The sequence below is a fragment of the Salvelinus sp. IW2-2015 genome, unplaced genomic scaffold, assembly GCF_002910315.2.
Source record: "Salvelinus sp. IW2-2015 unplaced genomic scaffold, ASM291031v2 Un_scaffold6378, whole genome shotgun sequence".
Lineage (NCBI taxonomy): Eukaryota > Metazoa > Chordata > Actinopteri > Salmoniformes > Salmonidae > Salvelinus > Salvelinus sp. IW2-2015.
Genome location: NW_019947641.1, coordinates 1 through 18,457, shown reverse-complemented (window position 1 = coordinate 18,457; position 18,457 = coordinate 1). Strand labels below are relative to the sequence as shown.

The following is an 18,457-nucleotide window of genomic DNA, read 5'->3' as shown; positions in this document are numbered from 1 at the left end:
TTCTAGAAGGAATGTTTCCTTTGTAAAACCCCAATAAATCTCTGGTTTTAGCCAATGTTCCTTTTCTCATCTCTTTAGCTTGTCTCTCTGTTCGTGATTGGAGTAGATGCAGGAAACTAAAGAGTAGCCAGGAAACTAAAGAGTAGCAGGAAACTAAAGGGTAGCCAGGAAACTAAAGGGTAGCCAGAAAACTAAAGGGTAGCCAGGAAACTAAAGGGTAGCAGGAAACTAAAAAGAGTAGCCAGGAAACTAAAGGGTAGCCAGGAAACTAAAGGGTAGCCAGGAAACTAAGAGTAGCCAGGGAAACTAAAGAGTAGCCAGGAAACTAAAGAGTAACCAGAAACTAAAGGGTAACCAGAAACTAAAGAGTAGCCAGGAAACTAAAGGTAGCCAGGAAACTAAAGGGTAACCAGGAAACTAAGGGTAACCAGGAAACTAAAGAGTACAGAAACTAAAGGTAGCCAGAAACTAAAGGGTAACCAGGAAACTAAAGGGTAACCAGGAAATAAAGCAGTTAACCAGGAAACTAAAGGGTAACCCAGTTGTAACAACATTTAATGTGGCTCATGTTTCTAGTCAGAATACACCCATTCAATAACACTTCCTTCTTAAAACAATCAGCTGTTCAGATGGTGGCTTTGTTTAACGGGTAGCTCTGCAGTTATACAAATATAACAAAATGTACAATAAAAATCCTTAATCACAATTCACATTCCCGTAATTGTTTAACTGATCAAAATAAAAATGATTCATATAATGCTAAATTCACAATCGATAAGAATATAAAATGTATAAATACATATCAAGTTTCATCAGTCCCTTGTTCATGTCAACACTAAGTTATCCAAAATAGCACCTTATTCCCTATTTAGTGCACCATTGACCAACGCCCACAGGGCTCAAAAGTAGTGCACTATATAGGTGCATTCCGGACACCTTAGTGAGCACATTTCAACTCCATTACGAGGGATAGCTAGCGCCAATAGGAATTCATTTCAAGGTTCATTTGTGCGAATGGCGGCATCTAAACATGGTCACTCAGCCGGGTGTATTCACTACACGGATTCTGTTGCTAAATGTTTTGCAACAAACGGTTTACTCTAAACAAAGCGTTTGGCAACAATTTGTTTCTATTGGAAAAATTCAGGTAGGTTCCATTTCTAGAGTAACGGTTCCATTGCAATTGTTTTGCAACAGAATCCGACTAATGAATACACCCCTGACATGCAAGACATCATCATAGGCTTCAGCTGGGAGGTTAAAGGTGGGAGGGGCTTCCTTGTGTTCTCTTCCAATCGGCTCACTCAATGGTGTTGAGGAAAACAGTCTGGAAAACAAAACAGTATTCTCCATTCACATGTGCGTCTTCATAAGCTGAACCACGTCAGTCATGGTTTAGTAATGTGTAAACTCACAAATTAAATACGATCATTCTGGTGTCAGAGGAAAGCACTAACATTGTCAAAGACCCAGCATCCAAAGTTATTCTCTCTGCTGCCACACAGCAAGAGGTACCGGAGTACAAGTCTGGGACCAAAAGTCTCCTGAACAGCTTCTACCTCCATCAGACTGCTGAACAGCTTCTACCTCCATTAGACTGCTGAACATCTTCCACCTCCAGACTGCTGAACAGCTTTCACCTCCAGGCCATCAGCTGCTGAACAGCTTCTACCTCCAGGCCATCAGACTGCTGAAACAGCTTCTACCTCCAGGCCATCAGACTGCTGAACAGCTTTCTACCTTCCAGACCATCAGACTGCTGAACAGCTTCTACCTCTCAGACCATCAGACTGCTGAACAGCTTTCTACCTCCATCAGACTGCTGAACAGCTTCTACCTCCAGACCATCAAACTGCTGAACAGCTTCTACCTCCAGACATCAGACTGCTGAACAGCTTCTACCTCCATCAGACTGCTGAACAGCTTCACCTCCGATCAGACTGCTTGAACAGCTTCTACCTCCATCAGACTGCTGAACAGCTTCTACCTCCAATCAGACTGCTGAACAGCTTCTACCTCCATCAGACTGCTGAACAGCTTCTACCTCCATCAGACTGCTGAACAGCTTCTACCCTCCATCAGACTGCTGAACAGCTTCTACCTCCATCAGACTGCTGAACAGCTTCTACCTCCAGGCCATCAGACTGCTGAACAGCTTCTACCTCCAGGCCATCAGACTGCTGAACAGCTTCTACCTCCAGGCCATCAGACTGCTGAACAGCTTCTACCTCCAGCCATCAGACTGCTGAACAAGCTTCTACCTCAGGCCATCAGACTGCTGAACAGCTTCCACCTCCATCAGACTGCTGAACAGCTTCCACCTCCATCAGACTGCTGAACAGCTTCCACCTCCAGCCATCAGACTGCTGAACAGTTCTACCTCGCCATCAGACTGCTGACAGCTCTACTCGCATCAGACTGCTGAACAGCTTTAAGTTAATAGTCCCTTTTTATTTTTTGCTGACTGGTTTTTTAACTCTGCATCGTTGGGTTTGTGTTCATCAGGAAGCATTTCACGGTTACCTTAGTGTGGGTTACGTTACCTCGTCTCTGTCTGTCTGTCTGTGGGTTACGTTCCTCAGTCTGTCTGTCGTGGGTACGTTACCTTGGTCTTAATGTGTCTGCTGTGAGGAAGACCTCGTCTGGATGGGAGCTGCGTCAAACGACTCCTTACTCTGGCTGTCTGAACTCATTGCATCTATCAGGCTGGCGTGGCGTGCCAGCGTATGTGTTGTACCCACTGTCCACCTACACAGAGCAAACACAGTTCAAATTCTATTAAAACAGATTGTCAAATCAGTGCCACCCACAGTGATTAACATGGTCATCAAAAACCTAAGAATAATTAAAAGTACGTGATCCATCTGTGTACATTCAACCAAAAAAAAGTCAAAACAGTCATTGTACCATACATGTCAGTGTAACTCTTAAAATTATTTTTTATAAACATAAATGCCTTTTCTGAAATGTAAAACTGGTGTCCAGCTTGTTAGAGTGTAGACGTCTCAGGATACAGACCTGCATGCTGTTATCATAAGGGATGCTGCTTCCTTCAGCTAGCAGAGACACAAACATATGAGACGCCTCTGCTGCCCCCACACGGAGCTGGTCAACCGGACACCAACAGGAGTCACACCTCCTTCCTCCTCTTCCACAGGGAGGTCCACTTCCACCTCGCCTTCTCCTCCTCCATCTTCACTGAGTCCAACAGAGGCTGGCCCATCCCCGACCCCCTCACACAGCCTCCCCAGCCCCAGCGGACCCCCACTGGTCCTGGGTACACTCGGCACCGGGGAGCAGGAGCCCAGCTCCATGGGGTGGTAGTGAATAGAAGGACATATATTGTCCTGGTCCAGGAGGAAGGGTTGGGGAGATGGTTGGGGGTGAGCCCAGCAGCGGGCTCCGAGTCTGAGCTCCGGGTTGACCTGGGTCCGGCCCGGGCTGGAGCGAGGAGCAGAAGCGGATGGGGAACAGCCGTCTACGTAGGGGCTCTCTGTACAGGAGGTGATGTCCATGTCTAGGGGAACACCTCAGGGGTCACGAAGCTCAGCTTCCTCCTCTCTCCTGGACAGGAAAAACAACCACGCCATCACTCAACTTACCGACAACATGGATACCGTTCACCTAAGGACTTGACTCAACAGGTTGAGGTCCGTAAAAAGAGACTGTGCAAATCTGCACAGACATATTCAATCAGTTTCCAGAGATAATGTCTCCAAAGCCACATCAGGTTTAGTATAACAGAAACATTTAAGACACATTATGCCAATAAGGACATAAAACACCTCTTTAAAAAACTCGTATACCTGCGATGGGTGTCTGTGTGAACTGGGTCCGATGGGGGACAGGGCAGGGACTGGAAGCCAGAGCAGGAGGACCGCTCAGGGCACAGGGGGCTGGTGACACTTCCCAGGCTGTAGTTCGGTAACGACCCTGGATAGGACTGGACGAGAAAAGACCCTTTGAAAAAAAGAGAGACAACGTCTCATTAAAATGGCAAGAGAGAAAACAAGCAGTTACGTCTATTTGAAATCCAGCTTTGTGATTCCTCCTCACACAAACAGATTCCCTCCTAGATGTTATACACAGGGCCACTTTAGAAGCAATATAGCATCTGCTATAGCAGAGCTGTCTGTTCCTGGAGAGCTACCCACCTGTAGGTTTTAACTCCAACCGTTCCTGGAAGAGCTACCCTCCTGTAGGTTTTAACTCCAACCCTGTCCTGAGAGAGCTACCCTCCTGTAGGTTTTAACCCAACCCTGTTCCTGGAGAGAGCTACCCTCCTGTAGGTTTTAACTCCAACCTGTTCCTGGAGAGAGCTACCCTCCTGTAGGTTTAACTCCAACCCTGTTCCTGGAGAGAAGCTACCCTCCTGTAGGTTTTAACTCCAACCCTGTTCCTGGAGAGAGCTACCCTCCTGTAGGTTTTAACTCCAACCCTGTTCCTGGAGAGAGCTACCCTCCTGTAGGTTTTAACTCCAACCCTGTTCCTGGAGAGCTACCCTCCTGTAGGTTTTAACTCCAACCCTGTTCCTGGAGAGAGCTACCCTCCTGTAGGTTTTAACTCCAACCCCAGTTGTAACTAACCCGACCCAGTGAAAGCCTTTTGGTTGGCAGCTCTCCAGGAAAAGGATTGGGCAGCCCTGTGATAACAACGCATGCTTAGAACCAGAGCAACAAACCACACTTGCTACTATGTTTCCCTGTAACTGGCCCCACTGGTCAGACACCTGGACATTGAATAGTGGCACACTTACAGTGGAGGGGGTCAGGGCAGACATGCCAGACAACGGGCAGGGCAGAGGAGAGGCGCTCATGGGGGAGAGGAAATCTCTATCCCCTCCCCCTTCTCCCCCAGGGGGCTCTCCCTCCCCTCCTCCTTCTGGGCTGGGGGGGCTGGAGGACTCTGAGCCACTCCCTTGGCCGTCCAGAAACAACTTCCGTCTCAGAGACGAGGAGCTCAGGGTCTCCTGAACCTGATCCTGCTGAGACACCTCCTTCAATCTGTAGTATTCTCCTGGGGTGGGGGAGGGACAGCCGAAAGAGAGACACACAGACAGACACAGACAGACACAGACAGACAGGTTATGTGAGACCGGATAAGGTTTCCTGCCAGTTGGGTAATATCTGCACAGAGAGAAATATGACGTGTACGGAGGGTTCACTGACATGTAAAGGTTTACCTAATATTTTGTCCAGGTGGAAGTCCACAGGTAAGGACAGGACTGTCTGGCAGCCTACTGTGGTTTTTTTAGTTGGTAGTGGCTCTTCTAGTATCAGTGGGGACATGGAACCTGAAGATAGAAACATTTACTCATTTAACATCCATAGAAATGGCTGAACATAACAGTTATTCAGGAAATAGAAAATGACAGAAAATAAAACACTATAATGTGTGTGTGTTGGTGAGTGAAAAGCGACTCAACTCCAACTCATTGGATTCACTTACTCTTCCCAAACTGCATCTGTGCTGATTTCTGTTTGCTTGTTGGTTCRGTCCATGGTGAAGGCACAATGGCGCCTTTCGTGAAAAACTGCTCGATAGCATTCTGACGTTTCTCCTCGATGTCAGAATCCATCCTGGATGTTTTCAAAAAAACAAAGCTGTTACCAGACCAATAAACCAATACCCCCAACCTCTCAGCAGCGGTTGTATTTCAAAGTGCTCTCCATTTGTCTTGCGTGCAACCTTAACCTGGTCAGAGTTCCTCACCTGGTCTGACTGCGGTACAATGACTGGTTACTAGTTCCTCACCTGGTCTGACTGAGGTACAAGGACTGGTTACTAGTTCCTCACCTGTCTGACTGAGGTACAAGGACTGGTTACTAGTTCCTCACCTGGTCTGACTGAGGTACAAGGCTGGTTACTAGTTCCTCACCTGTCTGACTGAGGTACAAGGACTGGTTACTAGTTCTCACCTGTCTGACTGAGGTACAAGGACTGGTTACTAGTTCCTCACCTGGTCTGACTGAGGTACAAGGACTGGCGGTGGATATCCTCAGCGTCTATGTCCACAGGGAGCAGGCTAGACATTCCATCTATGTCCATGTAAACTTGGCTGGTGTCTGAAACAATGATCAAGAAAACATTGAGAATAACGATTCAGGTAGTGACTGAAGGGTCGTCACCAGGTGGCTCTGTAAAACGGGTGATTACGTTCACAAGAGGACAATGACAGGACTTCTGAAGGAGACAAACATGTTAACTGACTTGCTGATCATGGAGGTCAGTTCCTTCAGCTATTGAAGTGGGTGAACTACACAAGATATGTATGAGACCAGACCATAAATGTGTACAAAATATTAGGATGACAGACTGACAGGAAAGCTATGATCTTTATTGAGTCTCTTTTCAAATCCACTTCAATCAGTGTGATGAAGGGAGGAGACGGGTTAAATAAGGAATTGTAAGCCTTGAGACAATTGAGACATGGATTGTGTACATATGCATTCAGAGGGTGAATGGGCAAGACAAAAGATTTAAGTGCTTTGAACGGGTATGCTATTAGGTGCCAGGGGCACAGGTTGAGTGTGTCAAAAACTGCACCACTGCTGGGTTTTTCACACTCAACAGTTTCCGTGTGTATCAAGAATGGTCCACCAACCAAAGGACATCCAGCCAACTTGACCACACCTTGGGAAGTATTGTAGTCAATATGGGCCAGCTTCCCCGTGGAACGCTTTCTACACCTTGTAGTCCATGCCCCGACGACAGAGGCTGTTCTGGGCAAGCAATGCAACTCAATGTTTTGTACATGTAACGGATGTGAAATGGCTAGCTAGTTGCGGTACGCGCTCTAGCATTTCAATCAGTTACGTCACTTGCTCTGAAACCTAGAATGTGTTGCCCTTGCTCTGCAAGGGTTGCGCTTTTGTGAGCGATGGGTAACGACGCTTCGTGGGTGTCAGTTGTTGATGTGTGCAGAGGGGTCCCTGGTTCGGCCGGTCCGGGCGAGGGAGCAGTTATACTGTGTGTTTACACTTACAGTCGGAGGTCTTGGAGGACTTGACAGAGGGCTGGGGACCACGGATTCTTGCAGGCGATGGTAGTCGTTGGGCTCTCGAAGGGGTTACGGTAGCTGCCCTCCCTGGAGTCTCAGGAGTGATCTGGACACTGGAATATCTCCCATAGTCTGACCACAAACCTGAACCTATTGATGCAGGAACATTAATCAGCTTTGATCCAGTATAAATAGTATGCTAATCAAAGATCACTAAGTACTAGAGAAAGCCAAACATTACTGTTACTTAATTACTATCATCACAGAGAAAACTTTTAAAAGATAGCGGCTATTTTGGGGCCCACAATCTAGTACTACTAGCTATCCCAAACGTTTCGTTAAATGCCTGGCTAGCTAAGGCTTTAGCAACTATTCTGAGAGGTTCATTTGATAGATCTATTCGATATGTTATTTGATATTGGGGCCTGATACTTACAGCAGCTGCAGAAGTTTTCAACACAACCAAAATAAGGTTCCAGAGTCAGTTGTTTCAAACGTTTATTTCAATTTTCCACAGCGCCATTACAATAGAAATTATAGGAAGTGCCTGATAACCAATCAGATTGAAGATTTCAGAACGCTCCAAATTTACATTGACGTTACTTCCTTTCGGTTGTGTGTGGTTGTAGCTAACTAGCAAAGTATATACTCATGGTAGACTTTATCAACAAGTATACTATTTCTATTTATCCAAATGACGGGGTTGTGATAGTAGAAGTATTTTTGTAAATCAGCTTGAACTGTTGAAGTTGCTGTTGAGTAATCTCGGAGGTCCCACACGAACTGATCATGGCTAGCAGTGCTAATGCTAACAACATGAATGCTGTCCGAGAAACAATGGATGGTGAGTTAGCTAACGTCAGCTTGCTAGGTTCATGATAATGTCTGTTGTAGAACCTAGATGTGTGTTTTACAAATGTGACACACTATTGATTGCAATGCCTAAAGATTGGCTTGACAGTAAGGTAGTTAGCTAGGTAACTTTAGCTAGCTGCTAGTTTATCACATTTCGTTCTGTACCCATGGCAACAATCCACCACACAGCAGTATTAGTAAGAACACTTATCTTGAAGGTGACATGGTTTAAACGATACGCTCGTTGTATGCAGACAATGGGTAGCTAGGGGGCCAATTTCATGTGTTATTTTCTTCCTACTTTCCCCACAAGTGCTGCTGGAGATCTCATGGCTATTGAACACAGGACTGGACATGGAGTCTCTGTCTATCTGTGTCAGGCTGTGTGAGCAGGCATCAACCCAGAGGCCCTGTCCTCTGTCATCAAGGAGCTACGTAAAGCCTCCGATTCACTAAAAGTAAGGCCCTGTTCAGGGACAGGGTAGGTACTTACAGAACGGAGTCTATACAGCACATAGAACAAGGTTGCCAGACTTTGAGACAAATGTTGTCTGGACCAATTTGTCCCCTGCCCAGCTATAGAGACTCACATAGGACTGGACTAAATGGACTCTGCTCTGTACAGGACGGTAGCTCTCTAGGAACAGGGTTGGAGAGCCAGTATTAGACTCTGCTCTGTACAGGACTGTTGCTTCCAGGAACAGGTGTGGGGAGCCCTGATTAGACTCTGCTCTGTACAGGACTGTAGCTTCTCCAGGAACAGGGTTGGAGAGCCCATTAGACTCTGCTCTGTTCAGGACTGTAGCTCTCAGGGACAGGGTTGGGAGCCCTGTATTAGACTCTGCTCTGTACAGGACTGTAGCTCTCCAGGCACGGGTTGGAGAGCCCTGTATTAGACTTGCTCTGTACAGGACTGTAGCTCTCCAGGAACAGGGTTGGGAGCCCTGTATTAGACTCTGCTCTGTACAGGACTGGTAGCTCTCCAGGAACAGGGTTGGGAGCCCTGTATAGCTCTGCCTTGTACAGGACAGGTTCAAGCTTGGTTACCTTCACATAACTGCCACTGTTTTAATGAGTCCATATGTCATCTGATAGCGCTAGATTCTTTCTGCGATGGATCTAGATACCTCCATTCTCCCTGCCACTGTTCATGTTGACCTGTAGTCAACCACTTAATGTGTAAAAATATGCCAATATTTGTCTGCCTTCTGTTTCCAGGCTCTCTGACAACTGAAGATCGCGAGACCGATCCCAACAGAATATTCTGCTGAGCGGAAGACTTTCACGCTGTCAAGTTTCACAAAATTGCCAATAGTGAGCGTCTATTACCCTGACCTATTCCTCGTGCCTCTGGATTTGACCCCTGGCTTCATTTGAAGAATGGTGGTGTGGTGTAACATTTGGTCTGGCAACATCAGTGGCCAATTCTCCTTGACTTTTGTGTTCTGTCATCAGCTTGGTGTGTGCAGTCTGGCGAATGAATGACTGCAACTGCCCTGATATCCATGTTCAGTACCCTTCCCTCATCATATAGGTTGTCCGTTCAGTGCTTTTCTTCTGACTGAGGAACCTATGTTTGCACTCCGATCATCACACAGTGCTACAATGATGGGTTGTTTTCAATTCCTTTATGGCTTTTTGGATGTGTAAAAAAGTCTAATTTATTGCGAATTGTGTGTMGTTTTATATGAATTTAATGTCCGTTTTTTTTCTTCAACGTCTAGCATGTCAAAGTTTTTTTTTTTTCTCTCTCTCGAAGTGTCCAGGATTGTCAATGATGGATGGAACGCAATATTAAAACCAGTTGCATTTYATATCCACAAGGTGGCAGTGTTTCTTTACTTACTCATTAGATCATGATGATTCAGAAGTACTATCCAGTTTACYAGTAGAAAAGTTTACCTAGTTAAATTAAAACGAGTCATAAATAAGTGTAGATACAAAATCTGCAATGTTCTTCTGTTGAGTAATTCTCTGAAAAGAACACCTGGGCTCCTGAGTGGTCTAAGGAACTGCATCTCAGTGCAAGAGGTGTCACTACAGACCCTGGTTCGATTCCATGCTGTATCACAGCCGGCTGTTATTGGGAGTCCCATAGGGCGGCATCCACAATTGGCCCAGCGTCGTTAGGGTTTGGCCGGGGTAGACCGTCATTGTAAATAACAATTTGTTCTTAACTGACTTGCCTAGTTAAATAAAAAAGAAATATCTTTCAATTGGAGATCTCAGGAAAATGTCTCTGCACAATAAGAGCGAAGGAGGTAGGGAACTAGGGGGTAACTAGCCCCCATAAGAACAATGTCTAATTGCTGACACAAAAAAGCTACATTTGGAGAAAAACAATTGTACGTGGATAAAGGTCATGCTTTGGCGAATAAACCTTACAGGGAAATAAATGGCTATAGTTCACTCTTAGTTATTTCATGAAATGTTTTTAGGAAACRGGTGTTTTAAAGTGCCTGCGGTGCCAGTTACCCCGGTAGAAGATTGTGCCATAGGGTTTCACACAAGTGTGTTAAAATCCATTTAATCTGTTTTATTTAGTAAGTAATAGTTAAAAGCTAAGTCTAGTTGTTTTTATTTTAATTATTTAAATAAAATATGTGGGGGGGAAATGGTGTCACCATTTATATCCGCACTATGAGGAGATTTGATGTAAAGTCCCTCTTTTTAACTCACCTGCACATTCATTTCCTTTGTTCGTTGYTGTTCCTTTTCAATACAATCCATGATGTACAATCGCACTAAATATGATTTAAATAATGAAAGGTTTTATATCCCAACAGTCTTTAAAATTACATTCAGGATCAAAAGGTTTTCAATAGTTGTTTTTAATTAATTAAAAATGTTTTTAATTGGAATGGAATATTGGAATGGAATATAACTAATAATATTAAATTACATTAGGGTATAACATTTAATAACAACTTAACTAATTCATTCAGTGTAACATTGATGTGGCAACTTTCTTATGTTCTGCTATTGTATTTGTGACCTACAGTACCTGTCAAAAGTTTGGACACGTCTACTCATTCAAGGGTTTTTTCTTTATTTTGACTATTTTCTGCATTGTAGAATAACAAGGCAAAGGGTGGCTACTTTGAAGAATCTCAAATATAAAATATATTTTGATTTGTTTAACACTTTTTTGGTTACTACATAATTCCATATGTGTTATTTCATAGTTTTGATGTCTTCACTATTATTCWACAATGTAGAAAATAGTAAAAAATWAAGAAAAACCCTTGAATGAGTAGGTGTGTCCAAACTTTTGACTGGTACTGTMGGTCACAAATAAAGCTATCCYCAGTCAAATTGGAGCACAACTCATGAGTTCAACTCCTACACGGCTCACACCTAATCCAGTCCCCACCTGTGACTGAAAACAGGGGGAGARWTGCTAATTTAAAAGCTCTCTCAAACACTTAGCTATCTAGATATATGACATAAAATGCTGTGTAAAATAACTAAAAGGCTATAAAGTAACATTAACTGTAAAGCTATCAGTCACTAGTGGAAACATTTACAACTGCGATTAAGCTACGTTATCTTTTTAATGTATTTTACCTCAGACGATCTGGAAGTAAGGAGGTTGCTAGCTGCACTCTTTGCAGCTTATGTAACTAGACTAGCTGAACTCATCGGCACATTTAAGTCACTGCCACAAAAGTGAGTGGCTGAGCTAAGCTATAAGCAGTTAGTCCTTTCACTAGCCGTTCTTAAGCTTGAGTCTCGAGTTCGGAAGTTGTATACATAACGGAAAAAAAACCTGACATGAGAAGAACGAGGTAGAAAACCCACAGTATCACAACCACTTAAGGGGATAAACTGCCCCTTGGTGGGCGGGCCAAGCTGACTCATCCAAGTGCACTATCCAACATTATTACTACATACTCAAAAATAATCTACATGTTTCTCTCTTGATATTTAATCTTAAGGGCTTGTATTGTATATTTAACAACAACTATAGATCTAATATATTGTATATATCTAAAACTTTTTCAACATTTGAAGTTTTTTTTAATCAATTTATCAAAAATGGTTTTGTGAAATATCTCCAAAAATTGTGAGAGGACAGTTTTTGTTGAGTGAGAGCAGAGTGACAGCAGGGAATGTGTTGGAGGGGCTAGCTTAACCCCTACTACCTTAATCTTGGGTGGTGTTTGCTTGTTTTTTAAGGGTGCAAGATGAACTGTTACAAGGCTTACTGGATTGGCAGGTAGTTGTCCCCCTTTCAACATGCCCCTGCAAGGTGCCCTGCACTGTGGCTGACATTTGCTTCCCCCCAAATGTGTGTTGTGGAGCAGGTAAGACACATTTGTGGTCGTATCAAAATAACGACAGCATTTAATAGATATATCTACCAGGCAAACCGTATGTAGGTGTACTGCATCTCTGGTTGGGCCCCCAGTCTATCATCAAGACAAATGATGGGCATCACAGACTCGTTTTTAATTCTCCATACAAGAAACTCACTGTTGTTGGAAATTAATGAAAACAAGATTGTCTTCATTTGAGTGATGTGAAACGCGCAGCACCAGCTGCTAAAAGTGGAGGAATGAAAAGAGAAAAAAATCAACATTAGCTTCGGTTAGGTGAGAAAAGTCTGCATTTGTTCCCGCCGCGAGGGCTCGGAGATAAATTAGCTTGTTTGTCTACCAGCCATCTTTTGTATTTGATATGTGCTGCGCACGGGACCCACCGTATATAAACGGCGAGATGAACATCATCATCATCATCATCTTGAGCTGTAATATGGGAGTTTATTATCAATTCATTTTTGGTTTTTTTTGTTAGCGCTAACAATATAGTGATTGACAATGGGGAGGTTTGGAGTACAGCCAGCTGTGGCTCTGAGACTAACCATATTACAATCAATGATGATTACATTACAAAGTATATCGTAGGCCTACAGTTTAATGATGGAATCAGGCCCGTCTTGTTATCATTCACATTCCAAATTAGCTCCATCGTCTGCTTGCTACACTTAAAGCGAGCAATTCAGCAGTAGAAAACAATAACAAAGCGTTTTCCCGCCCCTGTCTCGGTAAAAGGCTGAGGGATGAGCTAGAAATTCCACCTTATCTACAGTTTATAGTTAGAGCTATTGATGCAAGGACTGACCATCCATGATATCAAAATGTTCATTGCAACCATGGTTTTGGGGCGCATATCGTGTTTGTAACATTTACTTGTTTATAAACACTGGCAGTAAACAAGCTTATATTTTGGGTTTGAGCGGGTACGACAGTTGAACTGAGTTCATAGGCATTTAACATATATTCTTTCAAGAATCAATGGGGTACATATCATTCATTTATACAAATTAAGTGCCAAAATGGATGTAGCAACCGCTGATTGCCCCTTTAAACATTGGGACCTTAGTATAGGTTACTCAATGATACAATGTACTTTCCTAGAGCCTTTCTTCCAGAGGCATAGTGAATGTTACAGCATTACTTCAAATCCGTGGCTATGAGTCAGATCAACATGAGTGACTCTTCCTCAGGAACACAGCCTAGGCATCCATTACCCATTAGTTGACTTGAAGCGGAGAGGCATGTAAGGTCTGAAAGATTGTCCTTCCCCGTTTTTAATCAAGCCTAATACATTAAAGTGTGTGTGTTTCTTGTCAATAAAAATGAACCGCGGTATTTGGAGCGGAGCTGAGTGCCTCGACTCCTGCTGTTGCTTTGTTCATTAACAGGAGAAGAGCAGATGGCTGCTGCTGATGGTCGTTTGCTCTCCTCTTCTCTACCCTGTCTGTGCTCCTCTCTCTACCCTGTCTGTCTCCTCTCTCTCCCTGCTGTCTCCTTCTCTACCCTGTCTGTTCCTTCTCTACCCTGTCTGTCTTCCTCTCTTACCCTGTCTGTCTCCTCTTCTGATCCTGTCTGTCTCCTCTCTCTACCCTGTCTGTCTCTCGTCTCTTACTCCTGTCTGTCTCCCTCTCTCTACCCTGTCTGTCTCGCTCTCTACCTGTCTGTCTCCTCTCTCTAACCCTGTCGTGTCTCCTCTCTTCTACCTGGCTGTCTCCTCTCTCTACTTCTGTCTGTCTCCTCTTCTACCCTGTCGTTTCTCCTCTCTCTACCCTGTCTGTTCCTCTCTCACCCTGTCTGGTCCTCTCTCTACCCTGTCTGTCTCCTCTCTCTCCCTGTCTCTCTTCTACCCTGTCGTCTCCTCTCTCTACCCTGTCTTCTCCTCTCTCTACCCTGTCTGTTCTCCTCTCTCTACCTGTCTGTCTCTCTCTCTACCCGGTCTTCTCCTCTCTCTACCTTTCTCCTCTCTTACCCTGTACTGTCTCCTCTCTCTACCTGTCTGTCTCCTCCTCACCTGTCTCGGTCTCCTCTCTTCTTACCCTGTCTGTCTCTCTCTCTGCTCTTCCTCTCTCTACCCTGTTCTGTCTCCTCTCTCTTACCCTGTCTGTCTCCTCTCTCTACCCTGTTCTGTCTTCCTCTCTCTACCCGTCTGCCTCCTCTCTCTACACCTTGTCTGGTTCTCTCTCTACCCTTGTCTTCCTCTCTCTACCTGTCTGTCTCCTTCTCTACCCTTGTCTGTCTCCTCTCTCTACCCTGTCTGGGCTCCTCTTCTTACCTGCCTGTCTTGTTCCCTGTCTTCGTCTCCCCTCTACCTCTGTCTGCTCCTCTCTCTACCCGTCTGTCTCTCTCTCTACCCGTCTGTCTGTCTCCCTCCTCTACCCTGTCTGTCTCGTCTCCTCTCTCTACCCTGTCTGTCGTGTCTCCTCCTCTACGCTGTCTGTCCCTGCTCCCCTGCTCACGTCGCCTCTCTCTACCCTTCGTCTCTCTCTCCGTCTGTCCTCTCCTCTCCCCTGTCTCTCTACCCGTTCTGTCTGCCTCTCTCTACCCTGGTTCTCTTACTGTCTGTCTCCTCTCTTCTTACCTCTGTCTGTCTCCTCTCTCTACCCCGTCTGTCTGTCTCCTCTCCTCTTACCCGTCTGTCTGTCTCCTCTCTCTACCCGTCTGTCTCCTTTTTTCTTTCCCCTTTTCTTCCCCTCTTTTTTCCCTTGCCCTTTTCCTTTCTAGCCCGTTTATGACTGCCGCTTACATTGTTGTCCATTGTCCTGATCTTATCCTGATTACATCTTATCCTGATCCTTGCCATTACACTTGTAAAATCTGATCAAAATTCAGTAGTCCACAATGTGATCTTTTAATCATCTACACCTGTGCTACAAAGTGGGAACAATCAGAATTGAGGACAGATCAAGACAAAGGTGCATGTAGAGCCAGGTATAATGTGGCCTAATCGTGTTCTTTCTCGTCTGTTCCCCCCCATTCTGCCTCCCTTTCATTCCTGTCTCGCCTCTCTCTCATTCCTGCTCCCTCATCCTGCCCCCTCATTCCGCCTCCCTCTCCTCTATCCCCATTCTCTCTCTCCCTCCATTTCACTTTCTACAGCACAATGTGACCAGCAGCGTGTTGTGTTGTTTGTGTGTGTGTGTTGTGGTGTGTGTGTGTGTGTGTGTGTGTGTGTGTTGTGTGTGTTGATGTGTGTGTGTGTGTGTGGTTGTGTGCTCGTGCTGCGTGCGTCGGCGTGGTGTCGTGTGCGTCGTGGTTCGTGTCGTGCGTGTGTGCGTGTGGTGTGTGGATCCAGCTGTGGAGGAGGCCTCCTGCGACAGAACGTCAGCCCCTTTCCCCTAATACACACACACACCACACACACTGCGGCCCCTGCACCTGCGGCCTTGTTAAACGAGTTAATGACGGTAGCTACAGGGTAACAAACTATAAAGTACTGGTGCTGATTGGTGATTGGCCTGAACAGGAGCAGGAAGTTCTGACTGAAGTCTGGATACTTGTGTTTGTTCCTGCGGGTTGTTTGCTGTTTCTATGCCTCCTTCGGGACATAAAGAATATTAATTTAAATTTCATGTAATTTAATGAAAGCTGTCTGTGTGATAAGTAGATTTAATAGAGATATTCTGAGCTCTTGCACTAGAAAACTGTGAATTGAGAAACGGCAGTATAAAGTGGACAGTCTATTACCAAAACGTCTGTGTCATTGAGATGAAAGGATGGCTAGCAGTACAATGATATATTTCATAGAAATCCTTTATGAAAGGTGGATTTCACTGAGCCAAGTAAATTACCATCTACATCTCATATCAACATGCTCCTCTCTATTCAACTTCTCTTCCTATTCACATTTGTCCTATTACATTTTCTCCTATTCACATTTTCCATTCAAGCTTCTCTCCTATTCAACATTCTCTTTCTCTATTCAACATTCTCCCTCCTATACTCTCTTCTCCTATTCAACATTCTCTTTCTCCTATTCAAACATTTCTCTCTCCTTATTCAACATTTCCATCTATCCTAATTCAACATTCTCTTTCTCCTATTCAACATTACTCTGTCTTCCTATCAACTCCAGTTTCTCTCTATTTCAACATTGCTCCTCTCCTATTCAACATTCTCTTCTCCTATTCAACATTCTCTTTCTCTTCACTTCTCATTCCTATAACATTTTCTCCATTCACTTTCTCTTTCTCCTATTCAACATCTCTTTCTCCCTATTCAACAGTCTTTTCTCCTATTCAACATTCTCTGTCTCTATTTCAACATTCTCTCTCTGCCTATTCAACATTCGCGTTTCCTATTCAACATTTCTCTTTCTCCTTAATTCAACATCTCTTTCTCCTATTCAACATTCTCCTTCTATCCTGGCTTGATTGACACTTACCTCATTCTGATGTGGAAAAATGCTATAGCTTAATACTTGCTTGTTGACACAACATTTATCACACCCTTAGTAGTGAAACATGTTGAGCACAACAGTATCCATACCCCTAGTGGAAACATGTTGACACATTATTCGACACCCTAGTAGGTGAACATGGTTGACCAAGCATTGATCACACCCCTAGAGTGAACATGTTGACACAAACAGTATTACACCCTAGTAGTGAACATAGTTGGACACAACATGATCACACCCTGTTGTTATTCACGCTGCCATGATATTTTAGCCTGTCCTTGACTTGTCATTCATGTGCCAATTGATAGGTAGCCTGTCTTGACTGTCATTCATGCTGCAGTGATGGTAGCCTGTCCTTGACTGTCATTCACGCTGCCAGTGTAGGTAACCTGTCCTCGACTTGTCATTCATGCGCAGTGATAGGTAGCCTGTCCTTGACTTGTCATTCACGCTGCCAGTGATAGGTGCCTGTCCTTGCTTGTCATTCACGCTGCCAGTGATAGGTAGGCCTGTCCTTGACTTGTCATTCCATGCTGCCCAATGATAGGTAGCCTGTCCTTGACTTGTCATTCATTGCTGCAGTGATAGGTGGCCTGTCCTTGACTTGTCAGTTCACCGCTGCCAGTGATAGTAACCTGTCCTCGACTTGTCATTTCATGCTGCCAGTGATAGTAACCTGTCCTTGAGCTTGTCATTCACGCTGCCAGTGATAGTAAAACCTGTCCTGACTGTGTCATTCATGCTGCCCAGTGATAGGTAACCTGTCCTCGACCTTGTCAGTTTCACGCGGCCAGAGTGATAGGTAACCTGTCCTTGACTTGTCATTCATGCTGCCAGTAGTTACACGCTGGTCCTCGAGCTTTCTTCATGGCTGCCCAGTGATAGGTAGCCTGTTCTCGACTTTGTCATTCATGCCTGCCAGTGATAGTGAACCTGTTCCTTGACTTGTTCTCACGCTGCCAGTGATAGGTAGCCTGCCTTGACTTGTACATCATGCTGCCAATGATAGGTAGCCTGTCCTATGACTTGTCATTCATGCTGCCAAGTTGAATAGGTAACCTGGTCCTTGACTTGTCTATCACGCTGCCAGTGATAGTAGCCTGCTCCTTAAGCTTGTCATTCATGCTGCCAGTGATAGGATAACCTGTCCTTTGACTTGTCTCATGCTGCCAGTGATAGGTAGCCTTGTTCTCTCGCACTTGTCATTCATGCTGCCAATGATAGGGTAGCCTGTCCTTGACTTGTCATTCCATTGCTGCCAGTGATAGTAACCTGTCCTGTCGACTTGTCATTGTCACTGATATGGTATTGAAGGGACTGAATGGGTATGAGGGACTGATGGGGTATTGAGGGACTGATGGGTATGAGGCACTTGATGGTATTAAGGACTGATGAGGTATTGAGGGACTGATGGGTTTGAGGGGACTGATGGGTATTGAGGACTGATGGGTATTGAAGGACTGATGGGTATTGAGGGGACTGATGGGTATTGAAGATGTGGTATTGAAGGACTTGATGGGTATTGAGGACTGTGCGGTATTGAGGACTGATTGGTATTGAAGACTGATGGGTATTTGAGACTGATGGGTAGTTGAAGGACTGGATGGGTATTGAAGAACTGGAGGGTATTGAGGGACTGAGGGTATTGAGGGACTGATGGGTATTGAGGACTGATGGGTTTGAAGGACTGATGAGGCATTGAGGACTGATGCGGTATTGAGGGATGATGGGTATTGAAGGACTGATGGCGTATGAAGGACTGATGGGTATTGAAGGAATGATGGGTATGAAGGACTGATGGGTAGGAGGGACTGATGGGGTATGGAGGATGATGGGTATGAAGGACGAGGTATTAGGACTGATGGGTATTGAGGACTGAATCTCTCT

The 18,457-nt window shown here is 44.8% G+C and overlaps 2 protein-coding genes and 1 long non-coding RNA gene across 3 annotated transcripts; 2 read left to right on the top strand and 1 right to left on the bottom strand.

The window, feature by feature from the left end:
- The first annotated feature begins 6 nt into the window (after positions 1 to 6).
- Positions 7 to 706, top strand: LOC139026924 (uncharacterized). The gene is made up of 3 exons (XR_011478908.1): positions 7 to 332; positions 387 to 423; positions 475 to 706. It is a non-coding gene; the product is annotated as an uncharacterized lncRNA (long non-coding RNA).
- Positions 707 to 2,610: 1,904 nt separating this feature from the next.
- Positions 2,611 to 7,653, bottom strand: bora (bora aurora kinase A activator). Its single transcript, XM_070442157.1, is given in 18 exon segments — positions 2,611 to 2,712; positions 2,714 to 2,748; positions 3,019 to 3,089; positions 3,092 to 3,184; positions 3,187 to 3,241; positions 3,243 to 3,532; positions 3,535 to 3,592; positions 3,807 to 3,856; positions 3,859 to 3,921; positions 3,924 to 3,960; positions 4,757 to 5,016; positions 5,183 to 5,293; positions 5,449 to 5,579; positions 5,960 to 6,044; positions 6,047 to 6,065; positions 6,986 to 7,070; positions 7,072 to 7,150; positions 7,650 to 7,653. Coding segments are annotated over 18 exon segments (1,626 nt in total). The 3' UTR covers positions 2,611 to 2,612.
- A 42-nt stretch (positions 7,654 to 7,695) lies between these two features.
- On the top strand, positions 7,696 to 8,379 carry mzt1 (mitotic spindle organizing protein 1). The gene is given in 3 exon segments (XM_024144959.2): positions 7,696 to 7,844; positions 8,169 to 8,243; positions 8,246 to 8,379. Coding segments are annotated over 3 exon segments (225 nt in total). The 5' UTR covers positions 7,696 to 7,789; the 3' UTR covers positions 8,341 to 8,379.
- Positions 8,380 to 18,457: the final 10,078 nt, after the last annotated feature.